Source organism: Pezoporus wallicus, unplaced genomic scaffold (assembly GCF_028554395.1).
Source record: "Pezoporus wallicus isolate ANWC-B61680 ecotype Strahan unplaced genomic scaffold, APGP_CSIRO_Pwel_v1 contig_5935, whole genome shotgun sequence".
NCBI classification, from domain to species: domain Eukaryota; kingdom Metazoa; phylum Chordata; class Aves; order Psittaciformes; family Psittacidae; genus Pezoporus; species Pezoporus wallicus.
The window spans coordinates 2,327,600-2,350,003 of record NW_026637215.1 but is presented as its reverse complement, the minus strand read 5'-3'; the positions used below and the strand labels follow the sequence as shown (position 1 = coordinate 2,350,003).

Below are 22,404 nucleotides of genomic sequence, written 5' to 3'. Positions count from 1 at the left end.
ATTTTAGTATTGTTACAGCCTAAGTAAGATTAGATACTTCCTTCTGTAGAAAGAGACAGAATCAAACTCATCCTCAGCACACATCTGTGGTTAAGACAAGGTAATAGGGATAAACTGGGGTGAAGGCTGGGAGAAAGCTATATAACTGTGTTTGTGTAAGTGCTACAGAGGTGATGCTGGTCACCAGCATCAGTCCTTGCTGCCACTGTGGCATCTGACTTTGGGAGGGCCTTGAGAGAATATTACTAATGTTAGCAGAATTTTGTTCATTCCAAAGGAACAACAAGGCAGAAGGCAGCAGGTTGGGTGGCGGTGAAGTCAGGTGCGACTGGCAGAGCAAGGCTCCATGTCAGCTCTGCTTCATTTGTTTTACATTTAACTGTTCATTCTGAATGCCCGAGATCAAACACAGTAACCAGTGTTTCTGTTCAACATCCATTCCACTGCCCTCTCTGAATCTCAGACTAGATTTAGGTTTCTGAGTGGCATCAGACTTCCCAGAGTGAAGCGCATGTAGTATTAAATATAACATTCTGTCTTTCTCTTGTGGTAATAGTTCCATTTGACTGGAAAATTTCTGGTCAGTAATAGTTCTAAAATTTCACTTTGGTCTCAGTATAATTTTGAACTTTTTTTAACTCTGGCTTGACTTCATTGTTTCCTGTTGAAGTGAGTTACGTGTGTCTGTTAGGAAGAGTCAGTATTTCACCATTTCAGTTCTTTTTTAGCTTCGCACAGAGACTGATTCTCTGTCAAACTGATAAATGGGTGAAATCCCCTGGAAATCACCTTTGTGCTGGATGCATAGCAGATGACTACTTGAACTTCTCTATGTAAAATTAATGGTGACTTTTAGCTATAATTCTGTCATAAAATCAAGCCTTGCAGTACAGCTGCCACAAGAATAACAACTCCAAATACCAGAGGAGTTCATTTATTCATTGTTTATAACAAGCTTTAGCTAAAGTGTAAGATACAAGGTATTGTTCCATAGCCCCTTTTAAATCATAAATAAATACAATTGAAAACACCTAAGGGAGTTGTTTCTAGGATAAAGCATACAGAATGATTCTAGCTGCTAATACTGAATGCATACTTGTGCACCCAGAGTATATTTAATCATATTGTGAACATCAGCTCAAACCCAAAGGGTGCATGTGTTATAAGACTGAATTTTACACATGCTATTTTTAGTCATCTAGTTCTGTGTATGCTGTAAATTGCGCTTTGTATGAACTTCTGTTCAGAGTGATCACATATGGGACCATAAAATTAGTCAAGATGCTCTGCTGAATGATAAATACTCCCTCTTGCATTGTTTTTTGATTAAGGGGCAATTGAACCACTGATAAAAATATAAAAAGAAAATAATATCCCTGTTTGGGATAAAAGATTTGAATTTCCCTGAGAAATTAAACAGAAATTAGTCCAACTGAACAATAGCATCATTAAATATAGTTCTTTTTAACGCTTTCCAAGGATCAAGTTACTGAGTGAGCTGCTTTTGCATTCCATTAGCTGCAGAGCCACTTTAATGCCGGTTTTATGCTGGTATTGTGGAGCTGTTCTCCAGAAAACCTTTCTTTTCCAACAGTCATGTTTTCGATAGCTTTCCCACACAGAAATAAAGATTAGACTTCATACATTTTTGCATGTGAGCTGTGATGAGGACTGTAAAGTATCTCTTACCTTGAAAACAAAATTTGCATTTTGGGAGTATTTTCCATGCACTTGGAGCAGAAGCACATTGGTCTTGAATATCATGGAGAAGTCATGAAATAGAGACTCCAAATACCACTGCTAGTGATTTGAACTCCTCTACTGAGCTCCTGCTTGCAAAAATTCAGTTTTAGTAAGAAGAGTATTTCTTCTGATTTCCTGAAAGCTGTCAGAGGGCACAGATGACATGGTTGTGGGATGTGTATAATGAGTTCTTACTAAGAAGAGATTGCAGTTAGTATTTAATAGAGGGATTTTCAGCTCCAGTGGAGAACACCCAGCTGAACCCGTTATTATTAGGATCTAACATAGGCATTTCAGCTGGTACTCCGTAAGTGCCTGGGGAGCAAAAAAGCTACTTATGCGTGTATTAGGTGCATGTCTGGAGCTGCAGGGCTGTTCTCAGTTCTAGTGACCATTTACTGCATTTGCGTAGCGTGTGGTACAATGCAACAGCATCCTTCAGCTGAGGATCTCAAAGGAAAAAAGGCCGAGATGTCACAGGCAAGTCTATGTGTTTGTAAATGTTAATCAAGTAACGAATGTGGCCTTGTAAAACTTTGGAACAAAAAGGCCTTTATTGGATAAAACTGAAAGGGGCGAAGGAAGCCAGGACACAGAAAGCAATGTTTCCTGTTTATCATCTGCCTGAAGAACACCTCTTTGTGACACCATAACATCTACCTATGAAACAGTGAAGTTGTCAAAGTTGCTACCAGCACCCAAATTCCAACCATGTTTCTACCATAGCCCTACATGAGGGTCTCCACATTCTGCTCAGACCCACCACTCCTCACGAGGCAACAGGGAGGGCCCGGAGGGCAGCGAAGAGCAGGGATTCTCCACAGGCTTTCCTGAGAGGAGTTCTCCATGGAGGAGAGCAGTGGTCATCCTCCGTGGGAGATGGTGCTGAGAAAATGGGCTGGCTCAGGGCATCGGCGCGGAGCAGGAGTATGGAGCTAACAGGCACAGCCTTTGGGATTTACGAGGAAAAAAAGGAAGGTGTGAATTCACCTTCTTGCTTAGTATAATTCCTTTTCCTTGAATAGATAATGAATTATCTTATTAAAATAAGTGGAACAAAATTTCTAACTTTATTCTGAAAGCGGTTCAAGAGATTTTGGCACAGAATTTTATTGCTAAGAATAGAGTCCTTTTGACTGTCTGATGCAGGAGACTGGAGTGGATGCACTTCATGCTTTCTTGGGGAAGAGGGGTGGAGGGAGGCTGGCAGGGCAGGGAGGTAACCCAGGATACAGGAAAACCAGAAGAAATTACTGAAGTGAAGTGGTAAAAGTAATGGAAAATAAGATTTTAATACAGCAGCTGCTGTGCAGGAATAGGTGGAAATCTGTTGTGGGTATTGAGAACATGGATGTAGTAGCCAGGTGAAGGGCTCTTTTTATTTGTGAGGAATATATTTGCATCCAAATGTAGCACAGCTATCTGGGTTGTGGGAATACATAATCTTCCCTTCAGAACAGCCCTCATGCAAAGCACTAATACTTCTCTTACTGATTTTTATTCCTTTCAGTCAAATGTAGACTGGATTTCATTTATCAAATACTTGAATTTATCTTGTCTACTGTTTTTAACTGGATGAAAAAATTGTCTCAAAAATAATATATATATATATATATGCACACATATACTATTTAGCCAACAAATTCCCTTTGCCTTTCATAATTCCATCACTTCTTGAAAAAAACTTTAAAGTTGTTTTGAGGAATACGGATATTTGGAAGCTTCCTACTGGGTCATTTAAAAACTTGAGTAGTAGAAGGTTGGTTTATGGATTTTTGTATACATTTCCCCACATTACCATATAAAGTTATCAGTGATGAAAAAGAGGATTGATATGTCATATCTTTTTAACAGTAGTTGCTTGCAGCTCTCTAATTCTTGTCTGACAGAGCACTGACCTTTGCTTTTATCTGCCTGTATACATATATTATGTGTCTGTTTATTTATGTGAAGCCTTGTTTTCAAAATGGAATGGAAGCAGGAGACCCTCACTGCTTAGGAAAGATTGTTTGTTTCATTTCTACACAAAGCTCCAAGCCCAATAGATCAGATTATGCTGTACCTATCAACGGAAAATCATGAGGATTTATATTTCCTGAGGCAACAGCAAAAGAGCCTGTGCTTTATTGTAGCTGTCTGCCAAGAGCAGTCATGCTGAACGAAGCTGCTATTGGATGTCACTTGAATCCTCTTTTTATTCCGAGCAGAACCATGAGAAGGTAGCTTTTATCCTGCAAATGACATTTTTAGTTATTTTGGTATTTGAAATTGGAAAGATATTTTTACTCTCGGGTACGGTTTTCTTAAAAACCTCTTCTCAAGCTCTTTGTTTCGTGTGTTAAAAGACAGAATTACCATTTGTTTTTACTGCACATGAAGGTTCAGGTCATCTCGTATTTTGTCCAGATGAGTTCCCCCATTGCTGCTAACAATGTTCTAAGTTAAAATAGATACCTTAAAAAACGCCAGCAAACCCCAACAAAAACACATACACGAAAAATGAGGCCAGAAATGGGGACAGAGTGGTAAAAAAAACCCCAAAATACTAAGGATAGACTGAGGATAGCTTTCATTTATACTAACTTTAAATGACAACGCAAGTAAATGGCCTGGCCTAAATTCTGGTTTATTCCCTGCATAGTTCCCTACCATTAACATTAAAGCACAAATATATCTGGCAGCTCCAGTTGTTGGCTTGAAGTCTGTGAAGAAGATCAGTCATCTATGACGTAGTCAAGTTGTCAGTCAGGGCTGGCCTGCCTATGAGAAAGCAAGTCAGCTTGGCGGAAGAAGAGACAGTGGGAGAAGGCAGAGAGCTCAACGCTGCAATGAGGGCACGGTGAGGGAAAAACTGGAGCATGAGGAGGAAAGGCGTTTGGAAGCTGGCAGCAGCAGTTTGCCCATGTTCTCCGCAGTGTTCTCCCCCTTTGCAGCCGTGAGGCTTTCCTTATTTCCCTGCATTGCCTTTCCCCCGTGAACAGTTACAAGCTTTGATCCCAGGGAGGTTTGCACCAGTAGTTTGAGTGACTTTTGGCAGCAACCTGAGCAGAGCCCATCCTTCGTAGTGGTTTTTCTACCTCTATTTGTGTTCTAAGGTTGAGAAGGATGGAGGGAGGAGGAGGAGTGCTGTTGGACAGACATTTTATGTCAGGATAGATCTGTGCAAGGTTTTACCCTTACATAACAATACTGGAAACCATTAAACAGTGAGAAACAGATCTGGGATGAATTTTTGCAACTTAGCCCATGTAATGAATGGCACTGGCCTAGCTTGTTGTCAAGCGTCATCTGGCGCTGGATGAAGGAGGCAGGAGGAAGGAGTAACTGGCTTCAGTCATCTCCCTCCACTGGCACTGTGGGATACATATGGAATGGCAAAATCCTCTCCTTCTAGTGTCATTAAAACGTCCAGAAAATGTCACACAAATGTACTGAGAAGAGAATCCTCAGCTGGCAGATTGATGAACTAGTGCAGAAATTCAAAGATACCCATTTTCTCACTGTCTGAAAAAGAACAAGTGGATTTATACGAGCTCATGATGCTCTGCTCCAGGTTCTCCAGTTTGCGTTCTGAGGTCTTAGGGGTACAGTAAGTTACTAAATAGATGATACAAGGAGAAACATAGAGGAAAGCCTACTTTGCTGAAAGTCATGTAGAAAATCAGTGCAGGATTTCAGGGTGGCATCTTCCAGCTCAGTAGGGCTGGATTTAGGGCACGTTAGTTTGTTAGTAGAAACATGAAAATTGTACATGCTCGTGTTTTTGAAGTGCTCAGGGGATGGCATTAATAACTGTGGAGCATTTCTGAATCTCCAGCTGAATAGTGCATTTGGACCATTTAAAATTAAAATATTATTTTATTTGATTGAACTTTGAACTGTTTTAAAAAAAAAACCCTGTTTTGTTTTGTTTACAAAGTATGCTAAAAAAGCATATTGATATTTTTGTAAATTGGTATTTTTCTCCCACTTCCCATATTTTGTTCCCAGTGTTATGCAGCTGTATAATGTAGATAGACATTAGAGATGAGGACAGACAATGCAGGCCAAAGTCTCTTTCTATATATAAGCAAGAAAATCATCACCAAAAAATACCCAACAGTACTTTCTTTGCAACTTTTTTTTTGGTAAGCAGTTCCTCAGATTTTTTTTGCAAAGCAAAAAAAACCCAGCCCCAAACTTACAGTGTGCATGGTATTTACTGTGTAAATAATAATTATAAGAGATAGCAGATCATGTATTTAGTTGTCTCTGATTCTAGGAGTGGTAATTACAGAGAATAATGATCTTCACACATCACTTGCCATTGAAGTCTTATATAATAAGAGGTATCAAGATAGCTTTTCTCCCTAAATTAGCTGCTGAGTTAATAATTGAAATAACTCTATTTAGCAAAGACTGCTTGAATGTGTGACACACTGGGACTTGGTGTTATCCCGGTCGTGTGCTCTCTGCTCTCAGGGTGCAGGGGCTTTGTCTTGCTATCAGAAAGCTTTTTGAGAGTTTAAAGTGAGGGGCAGAATGGAATCAGCTGCCTAGAAAGCTTTTGGTAGCTGGCTGTGGGCTGGATTTCCCTAAGCAGAGAGGGGGTAAGGCAGCAGAGATCAGAACAGGGCCATCCTGTACATTGCTGTTGACATAGCTGAACCCTCTGGAAGGTTGTGTATTTTCAGGAGTGGCCAAGTTGTCAGAGGCAAGGCAGGTTTTCTTTCTGCAGCGGCAGAAATGGTGAAAGAAGTGCTCAGACAGAGCTAGTTCTTTCACTGGGGTTCTCATTATACAGTAAACTGTAATTGTAAATGAACTTGACAAAGGGAATGCAGCTCCTGACAACTCTTACACTTTGTTCCTAGTCTCCTGTACTGTCAAAGGAAGGGGTGACCGTCCTGCCCCAGCCATAAATGAACATGGCAAGAGAAGATGGGTAAATAAGATAATCCTGCACTGTACAATCGCAGAATGGGCTAGGCTGGAAGGGACCTTAAAGATCATCCAATGATGTAGCATGACAAATTATTCCCATATTAGCTAAAAAGTTATGATCAAGTTAAATTATATTTCTGTGTTTTCTTTCTTCATGTGACAGAAAACAAGGCATTAAAAAACCTCCTTAGTGCTGGTCATCTTTACAGCTTGGTAATTGCAGATTCCATTTATTCCTTTTGGAATAAATAAATCACTGCAAGATAATAAACAGGAATGACAGTCGCTTGGAAGCCTTTTGTTATTATAATATCATTTAACACATTAGCTGGGGGTTTTTTTGTTTGCTTGTAAGAAAATGAGTAAATGAGCTTTTTAACTTGCTATGGTTTTCCTCTTACCATGCATAGCATTTTTCTTTTATGTTATTTGTCTTACTTTCATGTTCTTACTTTCTACTCATCTCGTACCGGCGTAAGATGATTCACTTTCAGGAGTAAGTGCCAGCTACTGCCAAATATGCCTGTGGATGAACACAGGCTTTAGAAGTCAGTGCTTCCTGCAAGCTGTTCCAAAGTGTTTTCATGTAGATATGTGAATATCGCTTACTGTTGTCAGAGCATTTTTAGGACCACTGTGGTTTTCTGTACTGCGGTGGGGTTTTTTAGTTTGTTTTGGAGGTTTTTGGTGTGTTGTTTTTTTAATTACATAATGTTGGCCCAGTGTTTTCAATACTTACTTCTTTCATGCCTCTGAAACCTTACTTACACTGAGTCATCACACTTCCACTTCGGAGCTGATTGATATGCTGGTTAGAATTTAGTGCTAACACTTTGGAGGGGGTATTACCAGGGAGCATGTTTTCCTGATGGGAGCTTTTGTTTTTATCTGAGTGGGTGTAAATCACTTACTTCAGGCACATCTGTTTTAGTGTAGGTTTTCTTTGTGCTATCATCAGGCACAGGAAGATAATAATTTCAAATGTGATAATTTAATACCAATTTTATAGGAAATGGTAATGGTTTTAAAATCAAAGAAACACAAACAGGCATATTAGAAAACAATGGAGTGGGTGTATCAGCTCACAGTGAGATATGACATTAATTTTCTTTCAAGTATGTTACATTAAATATATAGTCTCTGTTACATCCTATGTAGGTTTTAAGTAAGTTTTCTTTTTACTCTCAGAATTCCAGTATGGTCTGTTCTTTGTGCAGGGGGTGAACAACCACCCAAACTCTGATGCAATGCCCGAAGTACAACAGATAAGCAATAAAGTACATGACAGAGAACATCTTGCTAATCTCAGAGCAACAAATGTACAGGAGTTACTTTACAGACTTGAAAAAGACTTTAAATCAACTTGGCATTGCTCCTCTTTATGAATGAGATTGCACTGATGAAGACTTACTTTATTTGCTAAATAGCTAGTCCTAGAAAATTGGTATTAAATCTACAGTCACTAAGAACTTATGCTTCAAATTCTAGTTCTCCTTTCTTCTGCAGGTTGACCTCACTAATAGTTTTTCTTTCAAGCTTCCAGTTTCCTCATATGTGAAGCTCTTGACCCCTCTGGGTTACAGTCAATCCTATTTGTGTGTTATTTACAAGTCAGTGTGAAAAGGCCTTTCTGCTTTTAGAGGTGGTGCTGGATAAGCTGGGGAAATCTCTAGAATCTAAAGATTAAGATCTAGAATTCTTCTAGAATCTTCACGAGGTTGAAGAACTGTAACCATAGATTCTGAGGAAACTGCAAGGGGCATGGACTTCTCAAATGTATGGGACTTTGATGGATCTGATTTCTCAAGGACGTATGATTCTGATGGACAGTAGGTATCCCTTACAGAAAATCCTTTTCCTACCTGGAATCTAGCAGAGGAAGTGGGAAGTTTTCAAAGGGAAGGTTGTTAGAGTATTTTAACATAGCCAAAACTGTACTGTTCTGTAGTGGCGCTGAAGGAATGACAGACCTGCTTTGGCAGACACCTTGCATGAAAAGCTTAACCTCTGGAAGAAGTTTTAACAATCTAGGACAACTTTAAGAAGTATGACTACAAAGCTGCCTTGTGTGTAAGCACAAACACCCAGCAAGAGAGCATGGCTGGCTACTGGCAAGTCCTCATAGAGGCGCAGGGACGTCTCATCCATCCAACATTATGAATGAGTGTTGGGCAGTAGGTGCAGCTCATTGTAATACTGGATGAAAATACTGTGTTTAAAAAGTTCCACCATGTATTTCTTATGCTTTTTTCTTTTTTTGCTGTCATTTCCACTTAATTCAAGTGGCCAGAGAGTTAAGCTACCTTACTCCAAAGCAGGAGGGTTGGCAGGTCAGTGCTGGTTTAGGAAGGGTGGTGTATTTGGAAGAGGTGAGAGAACAAGTCTTTTGGGTAGAATTTTCCTATAAAGGACAGGATGTTCAACCTCTCCATCATTCCTGTCCCAGCTCCTTGTGATGAATAATCAGATCAAACTTGGCTGCAGTCTCACAGGCTGCAGTGCTGCCCAGCAAAGACACCATTCTTAGTATTCTGACAGGGAGAGGGACAGCCAGAGGACTGAATTCATAATGGATCTCAAACATTACCCCACAAATCATGCAAAAAAAATGCCTCTGAGAAAATATTAGGCAAGCATCACTCTAAGATATTGTATACACAAAAGCTCATGCATTTGTCCCACCCCCAAACAACCCAAACTAACGAAAACCAATTTAAAAAGCTGATACGTGCTCATATAGGTTTAGAGGAGTACATTTTGTATGAAAAGCAAAATAGCTGCCGTTCATGTTTTTAGACTCATTTAGAAATGGATGCTTGAAGAACCCTTTTCCTCACCCTGGAAATGAGTAATATTAGCAGAAATCTGTAATTATGCTGGGCTATAATCAGTAGCATCAGTCAAGTGAAAAAACTTCATTTTACGTTTCATGTGGCTAGATTTGCTTTGCCCTTGCTAAATTTAGCTCTTTAAACTGTACAAGTGGTTTGGAATTGTGCTGCAACCAGAAACACAGTGAGTATTAAGGGTAGTTTTTGCTTTGGTTTGGTCTTTCTAGAAATTCAGTTTTCCTATCTGAAATGTATTTAGTAGAAAAGTAGAAAATCCAAAGTATTCATATGTTCTGTGCTAATGCAAACTTTATGCAAAGATCAGCTGTCTGGAGATACTATTTCTTTTGTTCAAATTCAGGCTTTTGATGTGCACATATAAGGCTATGAATTTTTTGTTATTTAACGTGATGACTGAATTCTTGTACGATACAATCATTATTCCAGGGCACATTTTGGTTTTTCCCCAATTCATTATCCTCAAATGAAGGTTTAAGGTCTACGTTGTACTGCAAGATTTCCAGTTGTAATTAGTAAACAGCACAGAGTAGATAACACAAATTGAAATGAGAGTTGGTATCCTTAGGTAACAGGGACTGGATGGTAGGTGTCACAACTTTGTGGCAGAAATTCATGTCAATGGCTAGTAGGGAGCATGCATGACATGAACTTCAGGCTACTAGTGGAGGTGTTCATTTTGAGCGAGAGAGTTAACTGGTTAAAAGTGAGGAAGCTCATGTAACTGGAACTGTGATGATGACAAGTTCAGAACCATTGAGTAAAGCTTTCAGAGGCAACCTTGGTGGAAGAGTCTTGAGATGTGAGGGTGAAAACTGTTGATAGATTGCTAATATGTGTATTAGAGTGGCTCAGAGGACATCTTCCCAATGTACAATAGCTAGTTAGATCAGTGCTGTAACTAAAGAAAATGTATCTGTTTTCTCAAATCTAAAAGATGAGTTTTCAGCCCTAGAACAGATGCATTAATGCTTTTAATGTTGACAACAAAAGTGTAAATCCCTACTACTGGTTTTAATTTTGAAATACACTTTTTAAACTGCAGTTGTTGCTTTGGAATGTCATTTTCACTACCCAATCAGCTCAACATTATGCAGTTTGTCTCCTGTGTTTTCTCTGCCTGCAACACTCATGAAGGCAGTCTAATACCAGCATGCAGTGAAACCTCAGTTGAATGCATCTCAAGCAAGGTAGCAGATGTTTGGGGTTTCATTATGAAGGTACCAATTACAATTCTGAGTTAGGTGCAGTTTCTCTTTCGCACTTACAGAAAAATGTTCAGCTCATTTGTTGTTCATGGGAATATAGCAAGCATTTTGCCAAATATAAGGAACAAAGTATCAAAAATCTATGCAATCTGTTAATCTGTTCTTAATTTTAATCAATTGGGTTTAGAAATGGCATATTTGTCCCTGGTGTGTGTTCAGACGATATCTGTAATAGGGGAGCATGACGCTCTTGCTTCTTTCTTTATAGCTAGCTTGAACTGAAACCTTGTACTTAGACTATATTTAAAGTAAATTGGATGTTAATTAAAGTAAGTTAATAACAATTGCTATGTCTAATTATTTTAGGTTACTTGTCAACAGCTTTTGTTGCAATTAAACAAAGCTGGAATGGCACTAGGATAAATCTACCAATTGCCAGTTCCCTGTGAATAGGACTATACAAAAGGAGAAGAGTGGAGATTTTTAGTGTCCAAATTTGGAAATGGAATACATAATGTTCAGAGTGTGAGAGCCAGATTGTCCCATAATGATACATTTTAAGGGAACATACAAATGGTTTTGATCAGTAACAATGGGGAAGTCCCTTCATACAGAGAAATACCATCTTAAACTATCATAAATACATCAAGGCTCTTCTGGGAAAATATGGAGGAAAGTCTGTGCCTGTAAAAATCAGTTTAATCTCATCTGGAGACACTAAAGATGGAATATCCTAATCATAACTGCGATTAATCAGTAGTATCACAACAAGGCAGAGTTTGTTCTTTTCACTGTAACACGGTGTATTATTGTACCTCTGTTTAAATACAGCCATGAACTGTTGTCGTTTGAACGGAGAGATTTAAAAATATTATTTCTTAAATTTGAAATGCATCAAGTCTTCACTTTCCATTCTTTTAATCTTGAAATGTAGGCTATTTGGTATAAAAGAAGAAAGTTCAAATTAGGGTACCAGAATAGCCCATGCGGCATGTCTTGATTGCGGAGTCACTAATGAACTGCAATGTCTAAATATAAGTTTTAAAAGAGATCAGGTAATGTTTTCATAATTTTGAAATCAGGAATCCTTGTTCTGGGCCCAATTAAATTAATTGCATAGATAAATGTAGTTAAATTTAGCTTTGTTAACCACCTCAGATATTGCTTCTCCTCTTGTTATCCCTTTTTCTCTGCTTGAGAAGCTAAAGGAAATAGCAGGTTTTTTTCTACTTGGTTCTAACAGTACGTAGAACAAAACTAGGAGCCGTGTTCTCATCCGAATAGTGCAAATTGCTCAAGTGTCAACATTTTGCATGTCTGAAAATATATGCACAGGGAACAGAAATGTTTTGTCTGCTCCTGAGAGTGAACTGAAAAACTGATGATGTAGGGAGTAGAAAATGGACAAGAAACAGGTTGAAACCTGGTCGCAGAGGATTGGGATAAGAGTCCAGCTGGAAGCTGATCACTAACAGTGTATCCTGGTGTATCCTCAGTAAGGGGGGCAAAGCTGTTTCATGTCATTAATGGTCTGGATGAAGGAGCTGAGGGCCTGACATGCAAGTGGGGGACTGAGAAGGCTAGGACTGTTCAGCCTGGAGAAAAGGCGGCTCAGGGGGATGTTATCAATGTGTATAAACACCTGGTGGGAGGGACTAAAGAAGATGGAGCCAGACTCTTCTCAGTGGTGCCTGGTGAAAGGACAAAAAGGCAGCGAGAGCAAATTGAAACATGGGAAATCGCATTTAAATGTAAGAAAACAAGTTTTAATGTAAGGGATGGTCAAGCACTGGCACAGGGTGCCCAGAGAGGTTGTGGAGTCTTCATCCTTGTGGATACTCAAAACCCAGCTGGACACCGCCCTGAGCAACCTGCTCTACATTACCCTGGGCTTAGATGGTTTCCCAGAAGAGGGAGGCTGGTGCTTGTCAGCATCAACTAGTCTGTAAGTCTGTGACAGATGTGTGCAGGACTGGCATATCCATCTTTTTCTTTTAACTAGTGGTAAGAAGAAGCAATTTTCATGGATTTCCTAATATTCTTTTGCCCTATACTTTTTGAATTCAAATGGAACAAAGGTAAATTTGTCCTTCAAACTGAAAGTGTAATCTAATTATTTGCTATTAAAACTATGGGCAAAGTATTAGCTCTCTTTGAATGTAAAAGTAGGTAACAGTCAGTGAGAGAGGGAGTAGAGACTGTCACACCAGGCTTTCAGTCTGTTCTTCATGCATGATTTAATCTTCTTTCATAATCACTCTGGAGGGAATTTATGGATAGTATCATTTTTGTCTTACTACTGTTACGTAAGCCAAAACAAGTATGAGTCCATCTTCACTGAGCCACACCACTGCTGCTCCCTGAACTTTGCCATGGTGATGGGAAATGTCACACTGATACGTTACATAATTACAGCTGGCCTTGACATTATTTGAGGCAACAAGAGATGTTGAAATGCACTGCTTTCATGCTGCATCTGACTAAACTTGTATCCATCTGGAGCACTAGTGATGAGGATTAGATGGTACCAGAGCATTGCATTAATTAAATAGATTGTTGCATCATTTTCAGGTTATTCTTCAGATCATATATATAAAAAAAATTATTATTTTCCTCCTAAAAATCTCATGTGGATTAAGCCCAGCCTTTAACTCAGACTGAAGCCAAAAACACAGTACTGCACCAGTGACTAAGAAGAAAAGTAACTCTTACAGCCGAACCTAGAAGAGAATCAAGTAACTATCCTGCATGAGTACTGATCTGATACAGGAAGCCTGAATTTGAGTATCCTCCAGCTGTTGTGGTAGATCTAATTATGCCAGTTTTACCTAACTGGTTCCATTGTTCTGGCTACTGTACAAATACATTGTTTCTCACACCCTATACAGTAATAAGTCAAACGTTTCCAATTTCCTAGAAAGTTTGAGCAGATCTGATAAGTAAATGGTTGTCAAATAACAAGGTGGGTGCCTGTGACACTGCTGTTCCTCATCTGAGGAGCCTGCTCCATGTTGGCTGGGGTGTGCAGCACATGTCTGGTCAGTAGAAGGAAGTCTTTTAAACTGCTTCACTATTACTACTCATTTCTTGCTGAGACAGGAGAACTGAGGAGTGCAGCTGAGGCCACGGAGCTGCTGCGAGGGCTGGAGCAGCTCTGCTCTGGAGCCAGGCTGAGAGAGCTGGGCTGGGGCAGCCTGGAGAAGAGAAGGCTCCTGAAGGGGAGACCTGAGAGCAGCTCCAGTGGCTGAAGGGGCTACAGGAAACCTGGAGAGGGAAAGAGTGGCTGGAAAGCTGCTTGGTGGAAAAGGACCTGGCGGTATTGATTGACAGAGCTGAACATGGGCTTGTGCCCAGGCAGCCAAGAAGGCCAGCAGCATCCTGGCCTGTATCACCAGTGTGGCAGCAGGACCAGGGCAGTGATTGTTCCCCTGCAGTGGGCACTGGTGAGGCTGCACCTCGAATCCTGTGTCAGTTCTGGGCCCCTCACTACAAGGGAGACATTGAGGTGCTGGAGCAGGGCCAGAGAATGGCAACAGAGCTAGTGAAGGGTCTGGACACAAGTGTGATGCGGAGTGGCTTGAGGGAACCAGGGTTGCTCAGCCTAGAGAAAAGGATGCTCAGGTGCTCTCTACAACTACCTGAAAGGAGGTGGTAGTGAGGTGGGGTCAATCTCTTCTCCCGAGTAACAAGTGATGGGACAAGTTGCACCAGGAGAGGTGTAGGGTGGATGTTGGGAACAGTTTCTTCCCTGAAAAAGGGATGTCAAGCATCAGAACAGGTTGCCCAGGGAGGTGGTTGATTCTGTATTACACAACCAGTTCCAAGTTCTTTGTTGTTCTTTTTCAATCCCTTATGCTGACCTCAATTAAAACTGACTTTTGATTTTAATTTAACTGAATTTCAACAGCATTGTACCTTGCAGTGATGATTCTGAGTTGTAAAATAGCATGTATATTGTTAGAAAGCATGTTGCTTTTTGTGCTCTATATAAAACAGAAAACAACTTTTTTAATTCTTAAGATGAACAAAATTACTTAAAATTCAAAAAAGTCTGAGGACAATTTGGGATCTTCCTCATGAGTCAAGGCAATAATATTATTCTAGGTGTGTCCTCAAGGGCAGCAAAGATCCAAATCTGCACACGATATGAGCACTAATTTTATTCCTAACGTATACAGGCCTTATGAAAGTAAATTCCTGACATTTTAACAGTATAGAGGTGATGCTGGTTATTATTGTTAGGATGCTGGTTTGGTTTTCCTTGTTTTCATCTACAAAAAGATTTAAGCATTCTAATTTGGTTAATTGGTATTATCCTAGTTGTGTATAATTAGTACAGCAGTTGGGATCTGCCCAGAAAGACAGCAATGTGCTGTGTGCTGAGATAGTGTTGAAAGTACAGTGTGGACAGAAATTCAGTAGAACCAAAGGCAAGCTCCACAGTGTTGTTTAGGAAAAGCCAGACAGGATTATTAAGCAACATTTCTAAGCTGTAAGTGGAAATGTAAAACAAATTTCTGTAAGAGAATCTGTGCATATCAAACCCAGCCGATTTCCAGGGAAGCTTTAACCAATTTTCTGTTGCATTCTTATACAGGGATGTGCATTCCCATGTAGTTCTGAAGAGGTAATACCATGAGAAAACAATAAATACTCTTAGAACAAATAGCAAGGAGAAGATAAAGCAAATTTGTTCATGGTGTTTGGTACCCAGTATCCAGATTATAGCTGGGGTGAAGGATCTGTGGAGATGGTCTTCCTATGAAAGACAGAAAACCAGTGCTGCTGTTGAACTTCTGTAGTTAACAGGATCTCCCTATGAGAAATTGTAATGAAAACTAGAAGAGCTGATGTCTACTATTACTGCTCTCTTATTTCAACACATCTTCTGAAATTGTTTCCCATTTTGTAATTGAAAACTTATTTAGTCAAGCAGGTTTTGTTTCTTAATCCTTGGCTAGAAAAAGCACACTCCTTCCATGTTGAAGTTTTTCTCTAAGATAAACAGTCATTTCTAAGTCTGTCTTGGCTTAGCTTGAGGTCAGTTGAATACATCTATATCTACAAAAAGCTGATACTTAAGATTGGGTGATATGATTTAGCGTAAGGTGTCCCTGCCCACGGCAGGGGGGGTGGAACTGGATGATCTTAAGGTCCTTTCCAACCCTAACGATTGATTATCAATTTTGTGTGGTTTGATCTTCCTTTAGATTTCTTCCATTAAACCACTGATTCAAAATATGTAATGAGGGAGCATCTCTGAATTTGATAGCACTCTAGTTTTTTAGTAGTTCTCCTTTTTACAGTATTAGGAATTAAATAATAAAAGTAGTCCATGGTTCAGGCAGCATTGATCCTTCTTGGTTTTACACATACAATGTTTAAACATACAGAGAAAAACCCCGCACAGCCTGGTCTGTTTTCTCTTTGCTGAATAAATAAATTCCAGAGTAGATTTTTTTTTTTGCAGTTTAAAAATGTATTTTCCTCTGTTTGCCTGTTGCAAATGGAGTTGAAATGAAACATTTGATATGGATATCATAGCCTAGAAACGTTTGGGGTTTTATCTTGATAAAATTGCTGTATTTCCAGTCTTTATTATTCTAAAGGAGTGGTTCAATGTGTGGAACACAGGAGAACAACATAAAACAAATTACTTCAGAGAATGCATGAAAACCTAAGATTTTAATGTGGAAAGACTGCTTGGATCTTCTTGCTAGGTCCTCCCGTTTCACATCAAAAGGGGCAATGAGAAAAATGAGGTTTAATAAGTGTTATGGCAAAAATCGAGGCATTATGATTTAGTAATCTGATTTTAAAAGTTAAAGCACCTCTAGAAGTTAGGCCCATAGTTTTCCCTTTCTTCATTCTTAGCCCATCTTACTAGTTAACTATTTTCCTGTGAAAAAAATCTGAAAACACCTTTTGTAATCCAGATTCCCTGTTAGGTCAATACTAGCTTTTGGATTATTTTTAGGGCTTAATAATACAGCTGTACTTTGACCTAGAAACCTATTTTGATTTGGTAGTTGTACCTCTGCCTGCAGTTTGTTTTACATGCAAGTATTCACTTACACTTCAAATACTATTATTACCTAAATAATATAAAGACTTGGAAAAAACATTTGCAAATGTGTTACAAGGATCAGTGGAAGGTTGTTGCTGGGGAAGATACTGGATCAGTTTCTTCCTAGTAGAAGCTTGCACAGTATGTGGCTGCCTTGCGCCTAGCAAAAGCTCTACCATTGAGCTCTTGAGAAACAGCATTCAAAAAGGTGAAGTTCCCATTTACAAATCACAGTTCTCTCACACGTTATCAAAGGATTTCCATTCTCTGAAGAGTCAATGAAGTTGTTCCTAGTTAATTATTTAAAAGTAACCCCTTTGGGCTGTCCTTTCAGTTGTTTTCCAGGTGCCAAAACCTGCAGATTTCAGCAAGAAATAAATTTAGATACAGCACGGTAGGAAGGTTTAAAAGCCAGCAGCTTCTGCAAAGGATTGTCAGGAACAATCTGCAAGAAGACTGCTTTTGGCATATAGATTTTGAGCTGAAGCAGTACAGGAAAGGAAGTGCTGCTTGCCAGCTCTCACCACCATATGCTTTATTATAATGTAACGTACAAAGAATATGGAGACAGCAGCTGCTCTAGAGGGAGGTGGCCACTTGTCAGGGTTTGAAACCTTTCTGAAATGTCTGTTCATTTTCTTGTCACTGGTATTTTTTCTCCTTGCTTACGTATTTGCATTCAAAAGATGTTCTGTAAAAGAAATCTGTTTTTAGAGCATGGTAAGAAGAGGAGAATGTGATCTAGTTTTCGCTAAATGAAAATCATTCTAGAAGGACTCTAATATTTAGTTTTTATATTGTGAAATGTGGGTAGATTTTTTTTCTCAATGTCCATTCATATCAGGGCATGAGGAAATCTTATGTATAAATTAACTATTGTCTAGGATTGTATGTCCTTTGGTGGAAAGAAACTGATGTCTTTTATTGGCTGCCAGTGTATGTTTGCTAGTTGCTTGGTCACATTCACATTTAAGTCAATGTCAAGGTTTATTGACTTTGGTGGCAGAGAGAACCAAAGCTTAGCTGAGGATTTAAATCTGAAATGGAAAGAGTTTGACAGGATATACATGGAGAAACTGGCCTTTCCTGGCATCCCTACCCAGGCAGAGAGGATGACTACTCTATTGCATTAAGAAAGCTGAAGTTCTTAGCATGTTTCAGGAGATGTGCACCTGCGATGTCATGAAAATGTTTTTAAACAAAACTGTATTTTAAAGGCTGTCTTTTTGACTCCTGAGATTTTCATATCTGAATGTAACAATCCTTCCAAATACACATAACTATGAGCACTTGCATCTTACATTAGGGGTTCTTGAGTGAATTTGAGAATCCAGGGAGAGGTTACATCACAGTATAATTGGATTCTAGCAGGGCAAATTGTTATAGCATATAATAAAATTAATATGCTAGCATCTTCGCCGAGTATCAGAATTTTACATTGCCCCTGGAGTAAGGCTAAAATGTCACAGCAACACAAATGCAACCCATATAACTCAGTAAAAATAATGGCTTATATAGAGGTAAGATGTTACAACTCCTTTTGGAAGGATAAATCTCTTTGAGACAGAGATTTTTAGGTAGACTCATAGAATAGTTAGGGTTGGAAAGGACCTTAAGATCATCAAGTTCCAACCCCCCTGCCATGGGCAGGGACACCTCACACTAAACCATTCCACCCAAGGCTCTGCCCAACCTGGCCTTGAACACTGCCAGCGATGGAGCATTCACAACCTCCCTGGGCAACCCATTCCAGTGCCTCACCACCCTTACAGTAAAGAGCTTCCTCCTTATATCCAATCTAAACTTCCCTTGTTTCAGTTTTAACCCATTACCCCTTGTCCTGTCACTCCAGTCCCTAATGAAGAGTCCCTCCCCAGCATCCCTATAGGCCCCCTTCAGATACTGGAAAGCTGCTATGAGGTCTCCAAGCAGCCTTCTCTTCCCCAGGAAGAACAGCCCCAACTTTCTCAGCCTATCAAATTACCTATTATTACTACCAAATTTATTACCTGTTCTTCACCGTAGATGCCTCTCTCTGAAAAAGAAACTACATGGCTCTGTCTGTCATCAGGTATATATTTTCCTGGTGATGGAAAGATGATTCTTATGGAAAAATCTGTGTTTATTTTCTTGCCACAGTTCTATACCAGTCTATTATTATCTATCTGACTTTCATTTTCTACCCCAGCTGCAATTGGTGGGTATCTGCAATGTATACATACTTATTAATACTTATTTAAAGGTCCCCTTTTCCCTTTTTGGGGCTGTATTTTTTCAAGAATTCAAATCTAAGTAGGATTACTGGTATGCAACTTTAATCAATCCCTACGTGACCCCCTCATCACACTGAGGGGCAGTGTAGCGAATTCCATTGCTTTAGGAATCCTATATCTGAAGTAGGCTGAATTTTGAAGTCTTTAGTGGAATTAAACGTGGATTATGAATATTGTCCTGCAGTCCTAATTCTGCAACATTTGAGTAGTTGAAGTCTCATTAAAAATGATGACTTACAGTCTTGTCCTGAGTCAAATCTATTTTCCATGCAAATGAAAGTTTTGAAAGCGCTTCTCCTTTTGGTTCCCCTAAGTATAGTTTAGCCCTGGCTTAAGCAACACTTCTTTAATTCTAGACTAGTCTGCTCCATTTTTTCATAACATATAAAGCCTTTATTGTCTGAAGCAGCAGACTAAAATACGGTAATTACAGAAACAGCAACTTTTAGTTGCAGAACTATTATAGATTGTTGGAAATACCTTTTTCACTGAAATTTGCTGCTATGATTAGACATAGATTTATTTTTACATAAAATAATGCCTGGTAGGAAGAAAAGCACAGATCTTTCTTTAACCATTGCCCTGGGTACAGCAGTAGCAGTCATTTTTCTCCATCTTAGTTGCTGGTGCAGTGCTGTGTTTTTGACTTTCAGCCTGGGAACAGCACTGATAACACCGGTGTTTTTAGTTATTGCCCAGTAATGGTTACTCCGATCAAGGACTTTCTGAGTCTCATGCTCTGCCAGGGAGGAGGGGAAGCTGGGAGGAAGTGGAGGCAGGACCCCTGACCCAACTAGCCAAAGGGGTATTCCATACCACAGCACGTCATGCCCACTATATAAACTGGGAGGAGTTACCCGGAAGGGCTAGATCACTGTTCGGTCAGGCTGGGTATCGGTCGGAGGGTGGTGAGCGGTTGTATTCTCTTCCCTTGTTATTTCCTTTATCATTATTATTGGTGGTAGCAGCAGTGATTTGTGTTATACCTTAGTTACTGGACTGTTCTTATCTCAACCTGTGGAAGTTACATTCCTTCCATTCTCCTCCCCATCCCTCTGGTAGTGGGGGGAGGAAGGGAAGGGGGAGTGAGTGAGTGGCTGCGTGGTTCTGAGTTACCAGCAGACAACCATGAAAGTCAGCAAAACAATGTAATTCTAAGCAGGTGAGAAAATTAAATCCCCTGGTTTTGACAAATGAGAATGAATTCTTTTTGAGCTTAATTTTTTACCATCACAAGATATTCAACTGCCAATGGTTCATTTGAAAGTGAAGAAATGCAAGATACCAAATGTAGCTATTTGGCTAGGGAAATGTTCCTCATTGTGAGAATAGCTGCTTTAAGTTGGTTATAGCTCTGTGAGATTTTTTGCTGGTTTTTAAAACTTGGAAGACTAGTGGCAGCGAGTTTCAGATCTTAAACAGTCCATTTCAACTCTGCATTCATTGTTCAGAAGCTGTGGTATACTGCTCATCAGTAGAGAAATTAATATCTGGTTTTTCCTTCTCTTCAGCCACCAGAGAAAGAGGGTGGCCTGCCTCGCCAGGTCGGCAATAAGACGGAGTGTGGGCTCTTGGGATTTGTCCTGGATTTAAAGCAGGATTATGAGCCTGTTCGAAACCTCATCCCCGAGGAGAAGCTCTATAAAGTTTACACCTTCAACTCTGTGAGAAAGTCAATGAGTACTGTCATTAAAATGCCAGATGGCAGTTTCCGAATGTACAGCAAAGGAGCCTCTGAAATCGTGCTGAAGAAGTAAGTTCCAGTGGATTAGTTGCTGTGTTTTTCCAAAAGGCAAAGTGTTCTGACACTATTAAGACAATGGGAGAATTTTGGTCCTGGGAACTTGCTACTTACAGCAGAAATATGACACACTGTAGGAGTATAACCTGTTACTGTTATTTTCTAAATATATATTTTTTAAGTGCTCACTCTTGCAAGACTCTTTGGCTTGTTTTTCTTACCACTGGCTAGCCAAAGATTTGGGTCTGCATTTAGGTCAGACCATTCAGTATGGTTTATGCTCAAGCCCTTTGGAAAATAAGGAGTTTTCAATTTCATTGTAAGTTGTCAGCTCATTAATTACATGGTTATTGAGGAAATAATGGCTGCAGGGCTCTTAGTGTCTTTGTAATAAGTCGCAAACAAAATCTCTCTGGCAGTTCAGTAGTGAATCTTCTTGTTTAATGTAGATATTTAGACTGGAAATTCAAATCTTGCCATCAAAAAGGAAACTGTGGAATAAAATATGCTCACACAAGGGAATACCTGTCAGCAGTCATGCATATATACAGTCGACTTATGTATTTTCTCAAATCAAACAGATGTTCCAGGATCCTTAATGCAGCTGGTGAACCTCGGATCTTCAGACCCCGTGACCGAGATGAAATGGTGAAGAAAGTGATAGAACCCATGGCCTGCGATGGGCTGAGAACCATCTGTGTTGCCTTCCGAGACTTCAGCAGCAGCCCAGAGCCTGACTGGGACAATGAAAATGACATATTGTCTGACCTGACCTGCATTTGTGTTGTTGGCATTGAAGACCCAGTAAGGCCAGAGGTATATTGATTCTTATGTTCTAAAGCATTTCTCAGAGAGTTGAACATTAACCAAGAAACTACAGGTTTCTTGCAGGTTTTATTTTTTTTCAATTTTAATTAGCTCTGTCAAAGCAGGCAGGAGTGAACTTTAGAAACAGACTTTTCTTGATAATAAGTCGAATAATTAACCTGATAAAAATCAACTATTAATCAACCATTGTTTAAATAAAGCAGAATAGGGCGTTCTGAATGACAGCATTGAGATGACTGAACCTTCTCTCCAGGTGTAGTATTCAGCAGAAGTTTTAAAGAATTTTCCTTTAAGTAATGCAGTGATGTGCAACTCTGACAGTAAAGACGTGCAGTGATTAGAATTGCCATGTTTCTGTGATCCTGTGATTTTAACTGCAGTGGGCTCGCTTGCCACAGAAGTTGCAGGCAGGCTAGGAGTCTATGTAACAGTTGCCACTTTACTAATTGTCTTAAGGTTGTAACTGGTGGCTACTCAGGAAAACTGGTTTTAGCGTATTTGCACTAAGGAATTTGCTATGGAAAGGCTGCAGATTTCATGGCTACTATACTTCAATGGCTTGTACAAATACGACTAAAATTTCCACTTAACTGAGACGGTCAGCACTGGCTGTGCATATTGGAAGCATGTGCCTGCTACTGTACTTACAAGATTTTGGGGCTGTCACGGAATCCGGAGAGCGGCTTTTGACATGGGCCTGTAGTGACAGGACAAGTGGGAATGGCTTTAAACTCACAGAGGGAGATTTAGATTAGACATTAGGAAGCAATTC

General features: G+C 39.7%; 1 protein-coding gene across 13 annotated transcripts in view; it reads left to right on the top strand.

Moving 5' to 3' along the window:
• The window catches only part of ATP2B2 (ATPase plasma membrane Ca2+ transporting 2), a 273,342-nt gene that overhangs the window by 196,523 nt on the left and 54,415 nt on the right, over window positions 1-22,404 (top strand). For all 13 annotated transcript variants that reach the window (XM_057404260.1, XM_057404271.1, XM_057404259.1 and 10 more), the window contains 2 exons: window positions 20,575-20,816; window positions 21,386-21,620. In XM_057404260.1, coding sequence (XP_057260243.1) covers window positions 20,575-20,816; window positions 21,386-21,620 — 477 coding nt within the window. The remainder of the gene's footprint in view (window positions 1-20,574; window positions 20,817-21,385; window positions 21,621-22,404) is intronic.